Consider the following 13382-nt stretch of genomic DNA (forward strand, 5'->3'; position numbering starts at 1 on the left):
AAAAACTCAGATTAATACTGGAAAAAGCAGAGTACTAGCAGCCGGTTTGAAAGATGCAATAATAATGTGCAATAATAATTATTATTATGAAAATAAAAAACATGATTAGCAAATTTCCTTCACATTGTATCCCGAGAAATTGGATCATACATTTTGTTGAGAAAAAGTATTGCTAAGAAATATATTTATATGTATAAAGTGTGCGAGTACCCTTACCATCTTTTAATCTGCCAATAATAGTGCTTTGGTCACATTGTATCTAAACGTATATTCTTAATATATCGACAAAACAAAATTATACATAATGTCCGAAATGGATGACTGCTCTAAAATTATTAAAAACACTTTTAATAATATTAGTAAGCGGTCTGCTTACTCACAGCTGATAATTGGAGTTACCTCAGGATGGTATGTAGCGGATATAATATATCTACACATGTACTCACATAACAGTATTGTAAATTCAAATAAGTTGAATTTGTATGCGATTCTGCTTCCCGACTTTATAGCGCCTTCGCCTCTTTCGACTTGCCCATGGCATCATTCATCTGGCTTTACCTTATGACTCAGATATCTAGTACATATCTGCATACCTCTGTATGTACATATGTATGTACATACTAGAGATCTGAGTGGCTGCATTTAATTAAAACAAAAGAATATTATTGAATTGAATCGAATTGAGTTGACTTAGTGCGACGCACCCAATGAATTGTGTTCATACGAATACGCGTTTGCGTTGCATTTCTCAGTTTTCAGCATTTAGTTGTATAAGTCTAAATAATGAAATGCGCTAAACGTAATACAAGAGACGGCACCACCGCCAACATTCGAATTACCCTAATATGTGCAAACCCATCACATATTGTAAGAAATTCTAATTTTAAATTCTAAAAAAAAATTTTAAAACATCCTCAAGACTCTGGGTAGAGTTGATAATAAGGATATACATATGTATGTATGTATGTACATACAGCAGGCACACATAATTTTCGTACACCAGGATCATTCTAGTTTGAAAACCACTTCACGAGTAGGACCGGTTGCAACAGTTCCCTCGATGAACATTTGGTCTTCTGAATCCTTTTTTACACAATATTTTATAAAAACAAACAAAAACATAACAAAATTAAGGCTAAAAATCTATTTTATTTTTACAACTTTTAAGGGCCACTGGATTTACAACAATGAAAATTGGGAAATTTGCAGCATTCGCGATTGGCGGAAGCATAATATTATTGGAAATAGCACACCAAGAAGGAATTATTGAAGTTAACTGGTCCAAAATGACAAAGAGCGTTGGTTCAATTGCAAACAAAGTGGAATCTTCAGTTCTTGGGCGTGAAACCACTTGGGTCGATAAGGTAAATTCTAAAACCACTCATTACAAATTCTACCGGCATAAACAGCCGAGTCTGTCCATTTGTCTAGATGAGCTCCTAGATTTCAAAGACTATAAGAGCTATGGCTGACTGATATCCACAATTTTATAGAGTAGAGATAGGCAGTATCGTAGATATCATTTAGATTGCTGAAGCTCGGATCAATGTTATGGCCAGAATCCCTCTCGTTTTTCTTAAAGATAAAATCTTTTATAACACATTTTCATTATTTTTTGTTTTTGCAGACTGAAAGATTTGTCGATGATAAAATGGTAAAAGCAGAGAGCTTGTTAAAAAACAAAGGTAAAAAAGTAAAAAAATGGTACACAAAACTTATCGGAGATGAAGATGGCCCAAAAGTGAATGAACTTCACATTTTTACAGCAGCATTTTTTGGTGGAGTTGCATTAGGCATAGCAACCGGTTAATTTATTTTTAAATACCAACAAAAAAATGTACTTCATGCGAGTTTTATATTTTAAGTAATATATAATACAATAAAAAATAGTACTTGTTTTGAAGCAATCAAATGGGAATCAAATTTAATGGGATACATTATTTTCCAGCATATTCCAACAAATACAAAAGACTGATTTTCTCTGCCCCCTCAATGGCTGTGACCACTAAAGTCAAAGAGAACACAGGCAACATCCTCACTCAGCTCCTGCGCTGCTTAATGTTTTACGAAGTGTCGCCGGCATTAATTTAATTTAGCAACTAGATAAAAGGAGAACCAGCCAGTGGAAACGAAAAGGAAAGGGCATTAGGGTGGAGGATATCTTTTGCTCTTTTCTTTTATATTAAATCCTGTTCTTTTGATTATTAGTTAGATCTGACTTGTTTTTGTATCGTTTCTAGCTATTTGAGCGCAGTTGCAAGTGCAAACAAACCCAGAACTCGGGTAGAGATCCACATTAGTTGGCGAAACGACACTTTCTTCGAGGCAAGCAAACTGTCTGCGGTGGTGAATGAATTCCAGAGTGACCGTGTCATTGAATCGACGGTGTGGCTTATCGCCGAGAGGTTTGTACCTCTGGAAGAGCTCGCGTATTATTTCATTGGGATATTTTAGATAATTCCGTTCAATCGGATATGCACTGACTGTGTCGTGGCGTCGAATGAGGGTTTCATCCTGCATCAGGGATGTCTTTGCATTATCATTCTCCCACATTCCCTTTTGAATTTGACCAGTGTGCATATGATAGAACACACCCTCGCCATTTTTATATCCACGCGCAAAGTGTCCTTCGTAACGGTTGCCATTAGCTAAGTTTCGGGATAGAGTTTTAAGCATTAAAACATTTTAAGCTTATTTAGCATACAAACCATAGAACATGACACCCAAGCCGTGTCGGAAATCAGTCTCCCACTCGCCCACATAAATGCCACCATCTCCATACCATTGAATGCCAAGACCATGTCGTCGATTCCTAAGCCAGTTTCCGAAGTATACACAGCCATCGGAATAGAACTGTTTGCCCTCGCCGCACTTCATATCATCGTACCATCGCCCCGCATATATCAGCTGTAAATCTGCGCCACGCTTGCGTAGCATCGACCCAATCCCTTGCCGTTTGTTCATCACCCAATGACCCTCATAGACGAGTTGACCATCGGGCTGCTTCTTATCAAAGAAGTACTTGGCATCTCGCTTTGCCGTCTTCTTCACACCCCAGCCTTGGTGTTGATTAAATTTCCAGTAGCCAGCATAGGTGCCCCCACCAGGAAAGTAAAATGTAGCTCTTCTCCCAGTACTGCAAACAGGCTTGTTGGGGCACACAAAGCGCTCCAACCAGGTACCCATTGGATTAACAAAAATTTGTGTACAAATTGTGAGTATTGGAATACTGAATGTGTTGTAGTTGTCTATTTATTAATAGCCAACTTCATTTTTAACATTCCAACAACTCAGCTAATGCTTGCTCGTTCTCTCTTTCGCTTGCACACAATTTCTCTAGTTCAGAATAATGTTTGACACTGTAAATACAATTTATTTTATATTATATAAAACTTGAAGCTGTTGCAAAAATATGTACAATAAATTTACAATGTTAAAAAAGTTAAATTCACATAGTCAACAATTTAGTTTAAGCATTAACTACGTTCGATGAGGAGGAAGATGAGTCCGATTGATCAAAATCTATTTTTGCATACGCACTCCCACCTCCTGCAGACAATGCAACTGGCGGCGATTCACATGAGCCTCTTTTGAGAAATGCTCCTGTGTTTTTGCCGCTAACATGGGGAAGATCAAGACTTGCGTAGTAAAGTTCAGGATGGGATATGCGTGAAGTGTGATCAGATGGGAAATTTAAATTTTTAATTGGAAGAATTGTGGATATTGTACTGGCATCTGTTCTTTTTAAATCAGCTATTTTTAACTTCAAATTGCATTTCGCATTGCTTGAGCTGGGACCTTGACCTTTGTCGGCTACCATAATACAATTATCTTGAAGTCTATGCTCCGAATCGTCATTAGGAATGGCCACTTGATTTTTCTTTAACGAGATTAGTGAGCTGTCACTTTTTATGTGAATAATTTTATAGCCAACATCGTTTTGTTTATTGGCAAACTGACTGATTTTTCCTGTAACTTGCGCATATTCATCATTGCTTGTTGAATTTACTATTTTATTTTCATCTGGGACTGATCTTGGGCCTCTTGTGACGTATTCTGGTTGATTTTGCTTGTTGCTTTCAATTTCTGGACTCATGTTGGTTCGTTGTCTCATTAAACCAAGGTTTTCATTACTGTCAGGTGAGGTGGTTAATTCCATAGTTTGACAACCAATTTCATTTAAACTAGATTTCTGCAGTTCCTCAACAATTCCGGATGGATTGGGGTTAACTGTTTTTCTCGTTTCACTTAAATCCTGTATATGTGCTTCCGAATAGTCTTTTAGCTTGATCTTATCCATTTTATTTTGAAGAAAAGACACGCTTGACTCACAGTACGCCGTTTTACCAACCGGTTTCATTTCCAAGTATCCACCATCTGAAGCGCGAGGTTCACTATTAATTTGTTGTTCCTCAAGAACGTTTTGATCCGTAGTGACAAGGTTTCGAAGAGGAAGGTTTCGACGGTATGTTGGAAATCCATTTTCAATATTTTCGGGAATGTCATCGTCTTTAATTCGCTTTTTTGTGACCAAAATCGATGTTCGCGAAAAATCAATTTCCATCAAATCACTCATACGATCAGTGTTTACTTGATGCTTAAGACCCAATAGAGGAGCACTTGTTGATTTGTTTTCTCGAATTGTATTCGTATGAATGACTTCGCTTGCAATAGAATTATCTGTGAATATATTATTATGGCTTCCGTTCGTCCCAGCTTTGTTTTTATCCTTTTCCACAAGAACAATACGTTGCAAGTCACATCGAGGTATTTTGGACTTTGAACCAACGGAATAAGCTCGAACACGATGTGAGTTCTTTCCACTTTCATTTATGTATCCAACGCGTTTTAGATTTGAGTGCTCAACTTTATTGCCTATTGAGTAAGCTCGAATTGGGCGAACAAACCTGCAATAAAATTTGGGAAATAGCAATTCTGATTAGTTTCAAAATAATTTAAAATAACAGTTAAAATAATTATTTGGTTTGAAGCTAACAAAGTATGTGAATACTTTACTCTACTCACAAAAATGTTTAATTGAATATAATCAGAATTGATTTATTCTATGCCATGGAAAGAAAATTGTAATGCCCTGCAATCGTGTTGTTATGTTTACAGAATACGGTTTATACTCACTGATTATCCGTCTCAATATCTAGATCTTGAATAAGTTTTTCAGATGTATGCTCAGGAAAATTAAAATTTAATTTTTCAGCGCCAGCACTTTTCAACAAATTATGATTAGACTCCACAATTTCATTTACACGATCAGTATCACTTATAGGCTTAATAGGAGTCATCGGAATATAGGTGTCAACACTCTCTAAATAAATCAAATGAAACATCGGTTAATCGGTTATTATTAAAGACACTGTTTTTATGTGCCAATTACCATTATTTACAGTGGTTGAACTCAATTCAGCACTTGCAAAATCGTCAATATTTTCTTCGGGAATAACTCCTTTGGAAGACCGGGTGCTGAAATAAACGTTACATCGATTATGTTTTAGTTGTTAAAAGTTGTTCTTGGTTGTGTTCCTTGCAGCCACAATATGTCAAAACGTGGCAGTGTACAGTTTAGTATCTTATTTTTCGATTGATAATAATTCACTTACTTTCGTCGATAAGGGGTAAAAGTTCCGTTATCATCGGATTCGTCCACACTAATTGATGATTCTTCAGATTCCGAGCATCTTAATGGTGTATAAAACGGTGGACTACAGTTAGGTTTGTTGGTAGTGTTTGGACGGTTCCCAGAAATCGTGTTAGATCGGAAACCATGATTTGATCCAAGGTTTATTTGATTGCTGCCGTCGCTTAAGGTTCGATTTCTTGTTGGTAAACTATCACACCTTTCTCTTCCATAAGCTAAAAAAAAAAAAACAGGATTATAATTAATACAAAATATTTTGTTTTTCCCGGTAATTGAAGAGTTTGCGAGTATGGAACATAAATTAGTTTGCACTTACTGCTATTATGTATGGAACTACTATTCCGCAACTCAACAGCGCTTTGACGAGTTTGTATAATTGGTTTGGAGGATTCGTTTGCTGATGATGAACGTTTTCTCATTGGTTCCTGACCAATATCAGGTCTTGCTTGGTACACATTCAAAAAGTTCATGTTGGTCTCAGTTTTAGCTGACATGGCGCTGGAAAAATACACGTAAAGATACCAAAGACCAATTAATTATTCGATTTTAAATATAAGCAGATAAATATCAGTAAAAAAAAACTGAAATTTAGATACCCACTGTAATTGATAAGTATTTATAACAAATTCAAATTTGCTAGTTACCTTAAAATTATGTTATGCATATTTGTAGCGACAGCAGCATTATCCGTTTCCATCCATAATTCCCCACAGCCTAAAACACTCTGACGGCCAAGTTCCATATAGAAAATGCACTGAGGAGATGCATGGCCACATCTAGAAACAAATTTATGAAAGGTATAAAATGTAAATATATAAAAAACGATACAATCGGATTGGTTTAAATGAGTTGAGAATTTCATCTATTCTAATATTATTTGTTTCCGCCCTTCGTGCATATTTGTGTAAGCGTTTTCGACTTCTTAAAGTATTTCTTGATCAGCGTCAATAGTCGAGTCTGCATCTGTCTGTCTGTCCGTCCGCCTGAGTAAGCAGCAGTACTTACCGACGTATTGTTGTCAAAAGAATCTCAATGCTAGAGATTCGGCTATCGCCATTTGGTAATTTTTCCGGACCTATGCAAACGAGTGTTAGCGATTTTGAGGTTAGGCAGCAGTGATAGGTTCCAGTAATTCCAACTTTTTCCGACATTCCTTTTTTTTGAATATAAACTTGCCAGACATGGTCTGTAAGGAAACACAAATATCCTTATTACAATTGTTTTGTCTTTTCGAAAGCTAAAATTATTCACCAGTCAGGAGAAACAATTTTTGTAACATACATAATATTATTTTAATTCAACCTACCATATGTTGATTGCATTTGACCATTTATATTTGCCTGATGCCGTTGCAAGAATAATAATTTTTCTAGCCATGTACGTAGATCGCTATCACTTTCGAGCACAATTCCAAATCCGCCTTCTCTTGAGGATAACATAATAACAAATCTATGTTTAGTATCAAAACGAGGATTTATATTAAAGCAGCTACTTAAATAAATTACTCGTTTTGGTTCTGTTTTTTGCATAAATTTTTTCTCCGTATCGTAATATTCTAAACGTGCAGCTGCATTGTTTGTTTTTTCATACAAAACAAAGAATTTTTTTTTCATTGTTTTTAGTTTTTTTTGGTAGCCGCTTAGCACTAGTCCATCATCCGATGTTGAAGCCATTTTTTCAATATTTACAATCTGAAATGTAAAAAGTAAGACATTAGTGGGTCAATTTATGTATTCAATTAAAATACTATTTATAAACTATATTTGTAGCCTTGACATATATATTTAGAAATCGTCTGACAACGTTCCTCTTCGTTTTTTTTTTTGGGCTGACGAAATTTACTTTTTTGTTTTGAAATCAGAAACAAATTCAACAACAATTGTTTTGAATTGATAAAACTAATAAAACTGCGTAATAGCTTCTGGGTTAATTGAATCTTGGAAGGTGTCAACACTAGCTTAGTTTTCACCCCTAAGCCGCTCGAAATTCGGCACCGCTGACATTTTTAGGTGGAATTGTTTCCACTGATTCCAATTCCGCGCGCGATTTCTGTGTATATGAGTTTGGACACGAAGCAAAATAGGAATGAATGGTATTAAACCTTCAAAGCGAACCAAACGACGCAGAAAGTACATAAGAGAACCTTTCAAAGCCACTAATGACTTGTTTATGTTATGGCTCTCATTGATTAAAAGATTCATACATATGAATACATAAGTGCAAATGTAGCTTAAATATATTCATATATTTCCAAATCCATAGCTATGGAAAATATTTTTGAAAACTATTAAACCAACTAATCAGAAACTTTTAGTTCAAGTATTATTTTATTTATTGTTATTCGAAACTATTTATAGTGTTAACAGGGACATTTTAATGTTTTGAAATGTACATACATACAAATGTACATATGTGTAAAATGTGTATTCATGTTTGAATAAAACATGCGCATATTAAAAAGCAGATGCTCAGCATTTAATAACATTAGATTGAATGGTGCATTATCGTAAAAAATCGTAAGAAATAAACACTTAACAGTTAAATCAGTATTTAATTGTTGTTTATACATATTCACTTTTGTATGAAACATTACTGGAATGTTTTTTAATCAACAGCTTTCTGTATTTAACTTGAACATTGCTATACTATTACGATATAGAACATTTATGCATAAAGAAATTAGCATAATACATAACTTACGATGTAGCGTATTAATGTATACTGGTTTCACACGAACACACATAGCATGCGAATAGCATCGCATAAAAATAGTTACATATGCAGGTTTTCCAAATATTTGCATTTAATGATATAATTTAAATTCACTTTTTTTATAATTCATTACACATCTGTATTGTTATTGACCACAAACAAACCCAAGTTTTTATTTTCAACCAGATAAGTAGTGGTGACACGAAAACATATCAAAGATAGAGATGGAACAACATTGATTTCATCGATGTTTTTATATCCTCTTCCCACTCAGCAGGTACATGGAACGGTGGGAATTGACGCAGGTGAAAATCCGACTCCTACTGGCACTAGGAACCATCCACACAAAAACAGCTGATGACAATAAACAAGTCATTGTTTTCATTTAAGTAGTAACTTAAATTTTCGCTGTGAATGGATTTGTAATGAATTAATATGGTAATAGTTAAAATTATCGAATAAATATCGTATGGAAACGTGCAGATTAGGAACATTTTTGGAGCAGCAAACCCATACGGAACATTCCAGATGAAGCTATCAGCTACAAGAGCCAAAGTCCTGCGAGCCAATCATCCATACATGTATGCATTTCTAGTTTTTATTGGATTTGGAGCCTCCACATGTGTTGTTTGCCGAGTGTTTCAATCCAATAATTTACTAGTACGAGGCATAAATACATGATTTCATGCTGATTCTACTTCTGCTTATTTACAGTTAATTTATTTACGCCGGTTTTAGTTTTCCGAAAAATTTCATTCACTTTATTGATTTCATGTATTATATTTTTACTTAAAAGCCTATAATTACAATTTTATATGATTTCTTTCTATTTGCTAACATTTCCTTCCTCGTTTGCAGAAGTATTAAGATCACTGTTATTGCAAATTTCTCCAGATGATCCGCCAACATTTGCTACATACAATGCAGGGTCGATAACCTTCGGTATGGGTTTTATTTCAGTACCAAGCTCCTTTTCAATCCGATGAAGATCAAAGCGATCTTCGTAAGTTATTAGATTTATAGCAATTCCTAAAAATAACACAAAAATAAGGAAGTTTAAAGATTAAAATGAGTTTTTTAAGATTATTGAGTAAACATTGAGCTAAACAGAAAAGAACCAGACTTAAACAATGTTAAGACCTGTGTCTACATAATTTCTAACAATGTAACAACTTGAATTGTAAGATAATTACTTACCCAAATGACCGAACCGTCCAGAACGGCCAATACGATGTAAATATGTCTCAGCCATTCGAGGAAAATCAAAATTAATTACAACATTCACGGCTTGTACATCGATTCCTCTAGTAAATAAATCCGAGCATACTAAATTCCTACAGAGACCTTGACGGAAGTCATGAAAAACTCTGTTTCTATGAGCTTGCGCCATTTTTGCATGTATATAATAGCAGCAATACCCAAGCTCTGTAATTTTTTTTGCTAATAGCTCAACACGTTGCGTAGAATTGCAGAATATTATAGATTGATTAATTTGCAATTTTGAAAATAATGTGTTTAGACAGTGCACTTTTTGGCGTTCTTGTACAAATGCGTAGTACTGAGTGACACCTTTCAACGTCAGTTCCTCCATAAGGTTAATTTCATAAGGCTCGCGTAAATGCTTCTCCATAAAATTTTTCACAGTCAGTGGAAATGTTGCAGAAAAGAGCAGTATCTGTGGATCCTTTGGCAATTTTAATATAACATGATCCAGCATGCCTTGAAAATCAAGCGATAGTAGTTTATCGGCTTCATCCAAAACTAATATCCTACAATGCGACATATCAGCAACTTTCTTATCCATCAAATCCAATATTCGTCCGGGAGTCGCAATAATTAGTTGTACTGTAAATACAAATTAAATCCATTAATCGATGAGAACCATTATATGAATATATAATATTTATAATTACCTTTTTGATATATACGCAAAATATCGTCTTTCAGTATGGTACCTCCAGTGGTGACCATTACTCGTATATCAAGATGCTTTGCCAGTTCAATGCAAATTTGTGAAGTTTGTAAGGCTAGTTCACGTGTAGGAACCATCACTAACGCTTGGATATAGTCTTTCGTTGGGTCTATTTGCTCTAAAACTGGAATACAATAAGCTCCAGTTTTACCAGTTCCATTTTTGGCTCGAGCTAGCACATCTTTTCCACTCAAAGCAATAGGTATAGCAGCCTCTTGAATCGGAGAAGGACGCTCCCATCCTTTTTCAAAAATTCCCATAAGTAATTCTCTCTTTAGGCAAAACTCTTCAAATTCGTTTCCACGTGTATCGGTCACATCCTGAAAAAAGGAAAAAACATATATTTACTTGATACTCAAATTTGGACAATGGTTAACGACCACTTGGTTTGGTTACCAAAAATTTTTGTGTTTCTTTATTTATCTATAACTACTCTACTGTAAAAATTATTTGTTCTGAAATAGCAATTGGTAAACTGTTCGAGTTTATACAAAAAATTGCATTTGAAACTTCAGCTTAAAGTTAATTAATGAAAAAAAACAATAACACATGGTATTGCTGAGTTTTGAAACACTTTTTCAAACATCTCTTTCGGCCACTTCGGCACAATTATTTGGCTAAGCACGTCAACACGAGGCATGATAAAATAACTTTTTGAAAATAAGTCCGGAGGCATCAAATATAAAGATCTGATCTATGAAAGTATCACAATAGGGTGTAAGGTCTAACCACTTCAGTAAGTTCATTAGAAATCTCGTTCTTTCAGTGGCAATGAAAATATTTAACTTAAATGACGTTTCCAACTAATACAAATCTGATTATTTATACAAATTATATGGACATTCTATATAAAATACCGTTTTTTAAGCTTTTTTAAGAAAAAATGAAGAGGAAATTTGTGATTCGTTGCCTAAACAGCGTCTCTACTACTACGATGATTGTAAAAACGAATTCAGTTGTCCCCTTAATTGAAAGCGAATACTCACTGTTGTTTTAAATCGATTATCCTTTGGGGGTAGCTTTAGCTTAGATTTCCAGCCCATATCGTCACTGATGTTGCCAAGAATTTTATGATCATTTATTATGCTAAAAAATGAAAAAAAAAAAGTTTATTATTACATAGGTGCACAGTAAATGTACCTGCCTATTTTTACTCTTAGCAGATTTGGTTTATAAGTTATCAAAAACAGATTGATTTATTTTCTTAGCTTTATATGGATAAACAAAATACTGCCACCTAGTGCTTTAATAGTCGGTGCTTTCGAGGCGATCACTTCAAAAACTAATTTCAGCTCAAGTTGAGGCAATATATGTATGTTAGCAAATTGTGCTTTGATGTCTCTTTACAACGTTCATAATTTTACGCTAATTTGATTCGAAATTAAAGCACTGTAGCACGGGACAAAAATTCCTAGGTTAATAAAAGTAAAAAAAAATAAACAGCTAAGCCGATATTTAACTTGGGGGAAAGGTTGGACTGAGACCTTTTAGACATTATAAAGCCTTACTGTATGTTGGGCTTTAATCGATACAATGCAATTCGAATTTATACATTTTTTAAGAAGTAACAATTTGAATGAACAGTTAAGCATGATTTTGGCCACTCATCATCAGGGAAGTACTTTCACATGATCGCCATCTTATAGCATGCCGGCGTGCATAGCTACATATGTATGTATGTACATATGTATGCATGTGTAAGGCCTGAATATGAATATAATATATGTTTGTATATTCATATTACTAAATTGCAGAACATATTCAGCAAACCAACGAACGTGCCTTTTGCGAGAATATATAAAACGTATGTATATATGTACGTATGTATGTAAAAGCCTTACTTAAATGTTAACATCATGAAATTTCTAATACATTTGCATGAGTTTAATTTCTTTTGCAAAAATATGTTCTTTATGTAGTGGAATGAGATGTTATTAACACTAGCATTTGTGTTACGCATGAAGTTCAACTATTACAATTGCAGTTGAATCATTTTAATATATGTAAGCATACTATTTAAAAGCAATAAACTTTTTCTTAGCATGTATGCACATTACACATACTTTTGCATATTTTTGTAAATAAGAGGCATACAGGATTCGGCATTAAAAGTAAAATATGGGATTCGGCAGTAAAAGTAAGTCAATAATGTAATGAACACCAATGTTTTAGTAATGTTATTTTGGCATTAAGTTTGTTTAGATAAATAAAACACAAACCCCTTGTTTGATAAATTAGTGTGGCCAGAAGATATTTTTTCCGTCATCATAATTGTAATTCACAGTTTTGCCCAACTTAATAGGTTGTATTTCACTAAAAAAGAATTTGCGGTAGTACGAGCATCTACAGATTTATTTATATTGATTGTGTTTTTTTATGCAACGAAGGCTCAAAAGACTTTTAAAGATTTTAGTCGCCTTACAACATGCTGTCACTAGTACCAATAACAAGTGCACTCGGAAAATTTTTCTAACATAATTATTGCTACACGCTTTGTAAATGGAATATGAAAATGAAACACATTTATATTACAGAGTGTATAAGAATCAAACTGTGCCGGCTAAAATAGGTCTGAGGAAGGAAAAGGGAAAAGAATTCAAATAAGCTTTAAAAACAAACAAAAATAATTTAAATAAATTATGGCACTAGATAGGAGATTTTTGTGGACACCTGCGGCTATACATATGTCCATATGAGAGGTTTTCGGGGAGTTCAGAAAAACTCTCATATATATAATGACATTGCTGACATGAAAGGATAAGTTACTTGCCTACCAATATTTTCAGGCATCAAAATCTATGGCTATGAGCGTTGTTGAGAGCACATGTAATATATTTAATACAAACTATTTAAATAAATTATTTATTACAAGCATTCTTTGCAGACTTTTCCAGTTTAATCGAGGACTTACAAAATTTCCGTATTGACCAGAGCAACGTCTTGATGACAGAACATTCAGGAGGAGAGCCATCCGGTTCCCCACCGAAGCCTCATCGAGTCGACAGTGCCGTTGAAAAACTAATGAAACTAGATTAGGAAATGCTG

At 34.4% G+C, this 13382-nt stretch overlaps 4 protein-coding genes across 6 annotated transcripts; 1 reads left to right on the plus strand and 3 right to left on the minus strand.

Annotated features, from left to right (window-relative positions):
* The first annotated feature begins 255 nt into the window (after positions 1-255).
* On the plus strand, positions 256-1912 carry LOC117901794 (FUN14 domain-containing protein 2). The gene is made up of 3 exons (XM_034812705.1): positions 256-408; positions 1169-1364; positions 1628-1912. The coding sequence occupies exons 1-3, from the start codon at positions 305-307 to the stop codon at positions 1808-1810; spliced, it is 483 nt and encodes a 160-aa protein (XP_034668596.1). The 5' UTR covers positions 256-304; the 3' UTR covers positions 1811-1912.
* A 281-nt stretch (positions 1913-2193) lies between these two features.
* On the minus strand, positions 2194-3225 carry LOC117901793 (MORN repeat-containing protein 3). The gene is made up of 2 exons (XM_034812703.1): positions 2709-3225; positions 2194-2648 (listed from the first exon to the last, which is right to left on the minus strand). Exons 1-2 carry the CDS (start codon positions 3184-3186, stop codon positions 2209-2211), a joined length of 918 nt encoding a protein of 305 aa, XP_034668594.1. The 5' UTR covers positions 3187-3225; the 3' UTR covers positions 2194-2208.
* A 233-nt stretch (positions 3226-3458) lies between these two features.
* Positions 3459-8532, minus strand: LOC117902376 (insulin receptor substrate 1). Of its 3 annotated transcripts, XM_034813694.1 has the most exons (9): positions 8354-8531; positions 6960-7344; positions 6659-6839; positions 6298-6429; positions 5970-6151; positions 5616-5868; positions 5393-5478; positions 5137-5323; positions 3459-4907 (listed from the first exon to the last, which is right to left on the minus strand). In XM_034813694.1, exons 2-9 carry the CDS (start codon positions 7324-7326, stop codon positions 3470-3472), a joined length of 2826 nt encoding a protein of 941 aa, XP_034669585.1. In that variant the 5' UTR covers positions 7327-7344; positions 8354-8531; the 3' UTR covers positions 3459-3469. The 3 variants fall into 3 exon arrangements, with proteins under 3 accessions (XP_034669585.1, XP_034669586.1, XP_034669587.1); XM_034813696.1 differs by lacking the exon at positions 5137-5323 and having other exon boundaries at positions 4743-4907; positions 8354-8521; XM_034813695.1 differs by lacking the exons at positions 5137-5323; positions 5393-5478 and having other exon boundaries at positions 8354-8532.
* Positions 8533-9097: 565 nt separating this feature from the next.
* LOC117902377 (ATP-dependent RNA helicase me31b) lies at positions 9098-12606 on the minus strand. Its single transcript, XM_034813697.1, has 5 exons — positions 12557-12606; positions 11324-11423; positions 10279-10657; positions 9563-10210; positions 9098-9394 (listed from the first exon to the last, which is right to left on the minus strand). The coding sequence occupies exons 1-5, from the start codon at positions 12604-12606 to the stop codon at positions 9192-9194; spliced, it is 1380 nt and encodes a 459-aa protein (XP_034669588.1). The 3' UTR covers positions 9098-9191.
* Between the last annotated feature and the right edge of the window lie 776 nt (positions 12607-13382).

Source organism: Drosophila subobscura, chromosome U (genome assembly GCF_008121235.1).
Source record: "Drosophila subobscura isolate 14011-0131.10 chromosome U, UCBerk_Dsub_1.0, whole genome shotgun sequence".
NCBI lineage: Eukaryota > Metazoa > Arthropoda > Insecta > Diptera > Drosophilidae > Drosophila > Drosophila subobscura.

Excerpts from the sequence above, each read along its gene's own strand:
- LOC117901793 (XM_034812703.1), bottom strand. The coding sequence starts at position 3,186 with ATGGGTACCTGGTTGGAGCGCTTTGTGTGCCCCAACAAGCCTGTTTGC. Across the intron at positions 2,649-2,708 it reads CTTGGGTGTCATGTTCTATG|CTAATGGCAACCGTTACGAA; the intron begins GTTTGTATGCTA and ends CCCGAAACTTAG.
- LOC117902377 (XM_034813697.1), bottom strand. The coding sequence starts at position 12,606 with ATGATGACGGAAAAAATATCTTCTGGCCACACTAATTTATCAAACAAG. Across the intron at positions 10,658-11,323 it reads ATAATCGATTTAAAACAACA|GATGTGACCGATACACGTGG; the intron begins GTGAGTATTCGC and ends TCCTTTTTTCAG. Across the intron at positions 9,395-9,562 it reads TGGACGGTTCGGTCATTTGG|GAATTGCTATAAATCTAATA; the intron begins GTAAGTAATTAT and ends TGTTATTTTTAG.
- LOC117902376 (XM_034813694.1), bottom strand. The coding sequence starts at position 7,326 with ATGGCTTCAACATCGGATGATGGACTAGTGCTAAGCGGCTACCAAAAA. Across the intron at positions 6,152-6,297 it reads ATGCATAACATAATTTTAAG|CGCCATGTCAGCTAAAACTG; the intron begins GTAACTAGCAAA and ends GTATTTTTCCAG. Across the intron at positions 4,908-5,136 it reads GATATTGAGACGGATAATCA|GTTTGTTCGCCCAATTCGAG; the intron begins GTGAGTATAAAC and ends ATTTTATTGCAG.
- LOC117901794 (XM_034812705.1), top strand. The coding sequence starts at position 305 with ATGTCCGAAATGGATGACTGCTCTAAAATTATTAAAAACACTTTTAAT. Across the intron at positions 409-1,168 it reads ATTGGAGTTACCTCAGGATG|GGCCACTGGATTTACAACAA; the intron begins GTATGTAGCGGA and ends ACAACTTTTAAG. Across the intron at positions 1,365-1,627 it reads AAACCACTTGGGTCGATAAG|ACTGAAAGATTTGTCGATGA; the intron begins GTAAATTCTAAA and ends TTGTTTTTGCAG.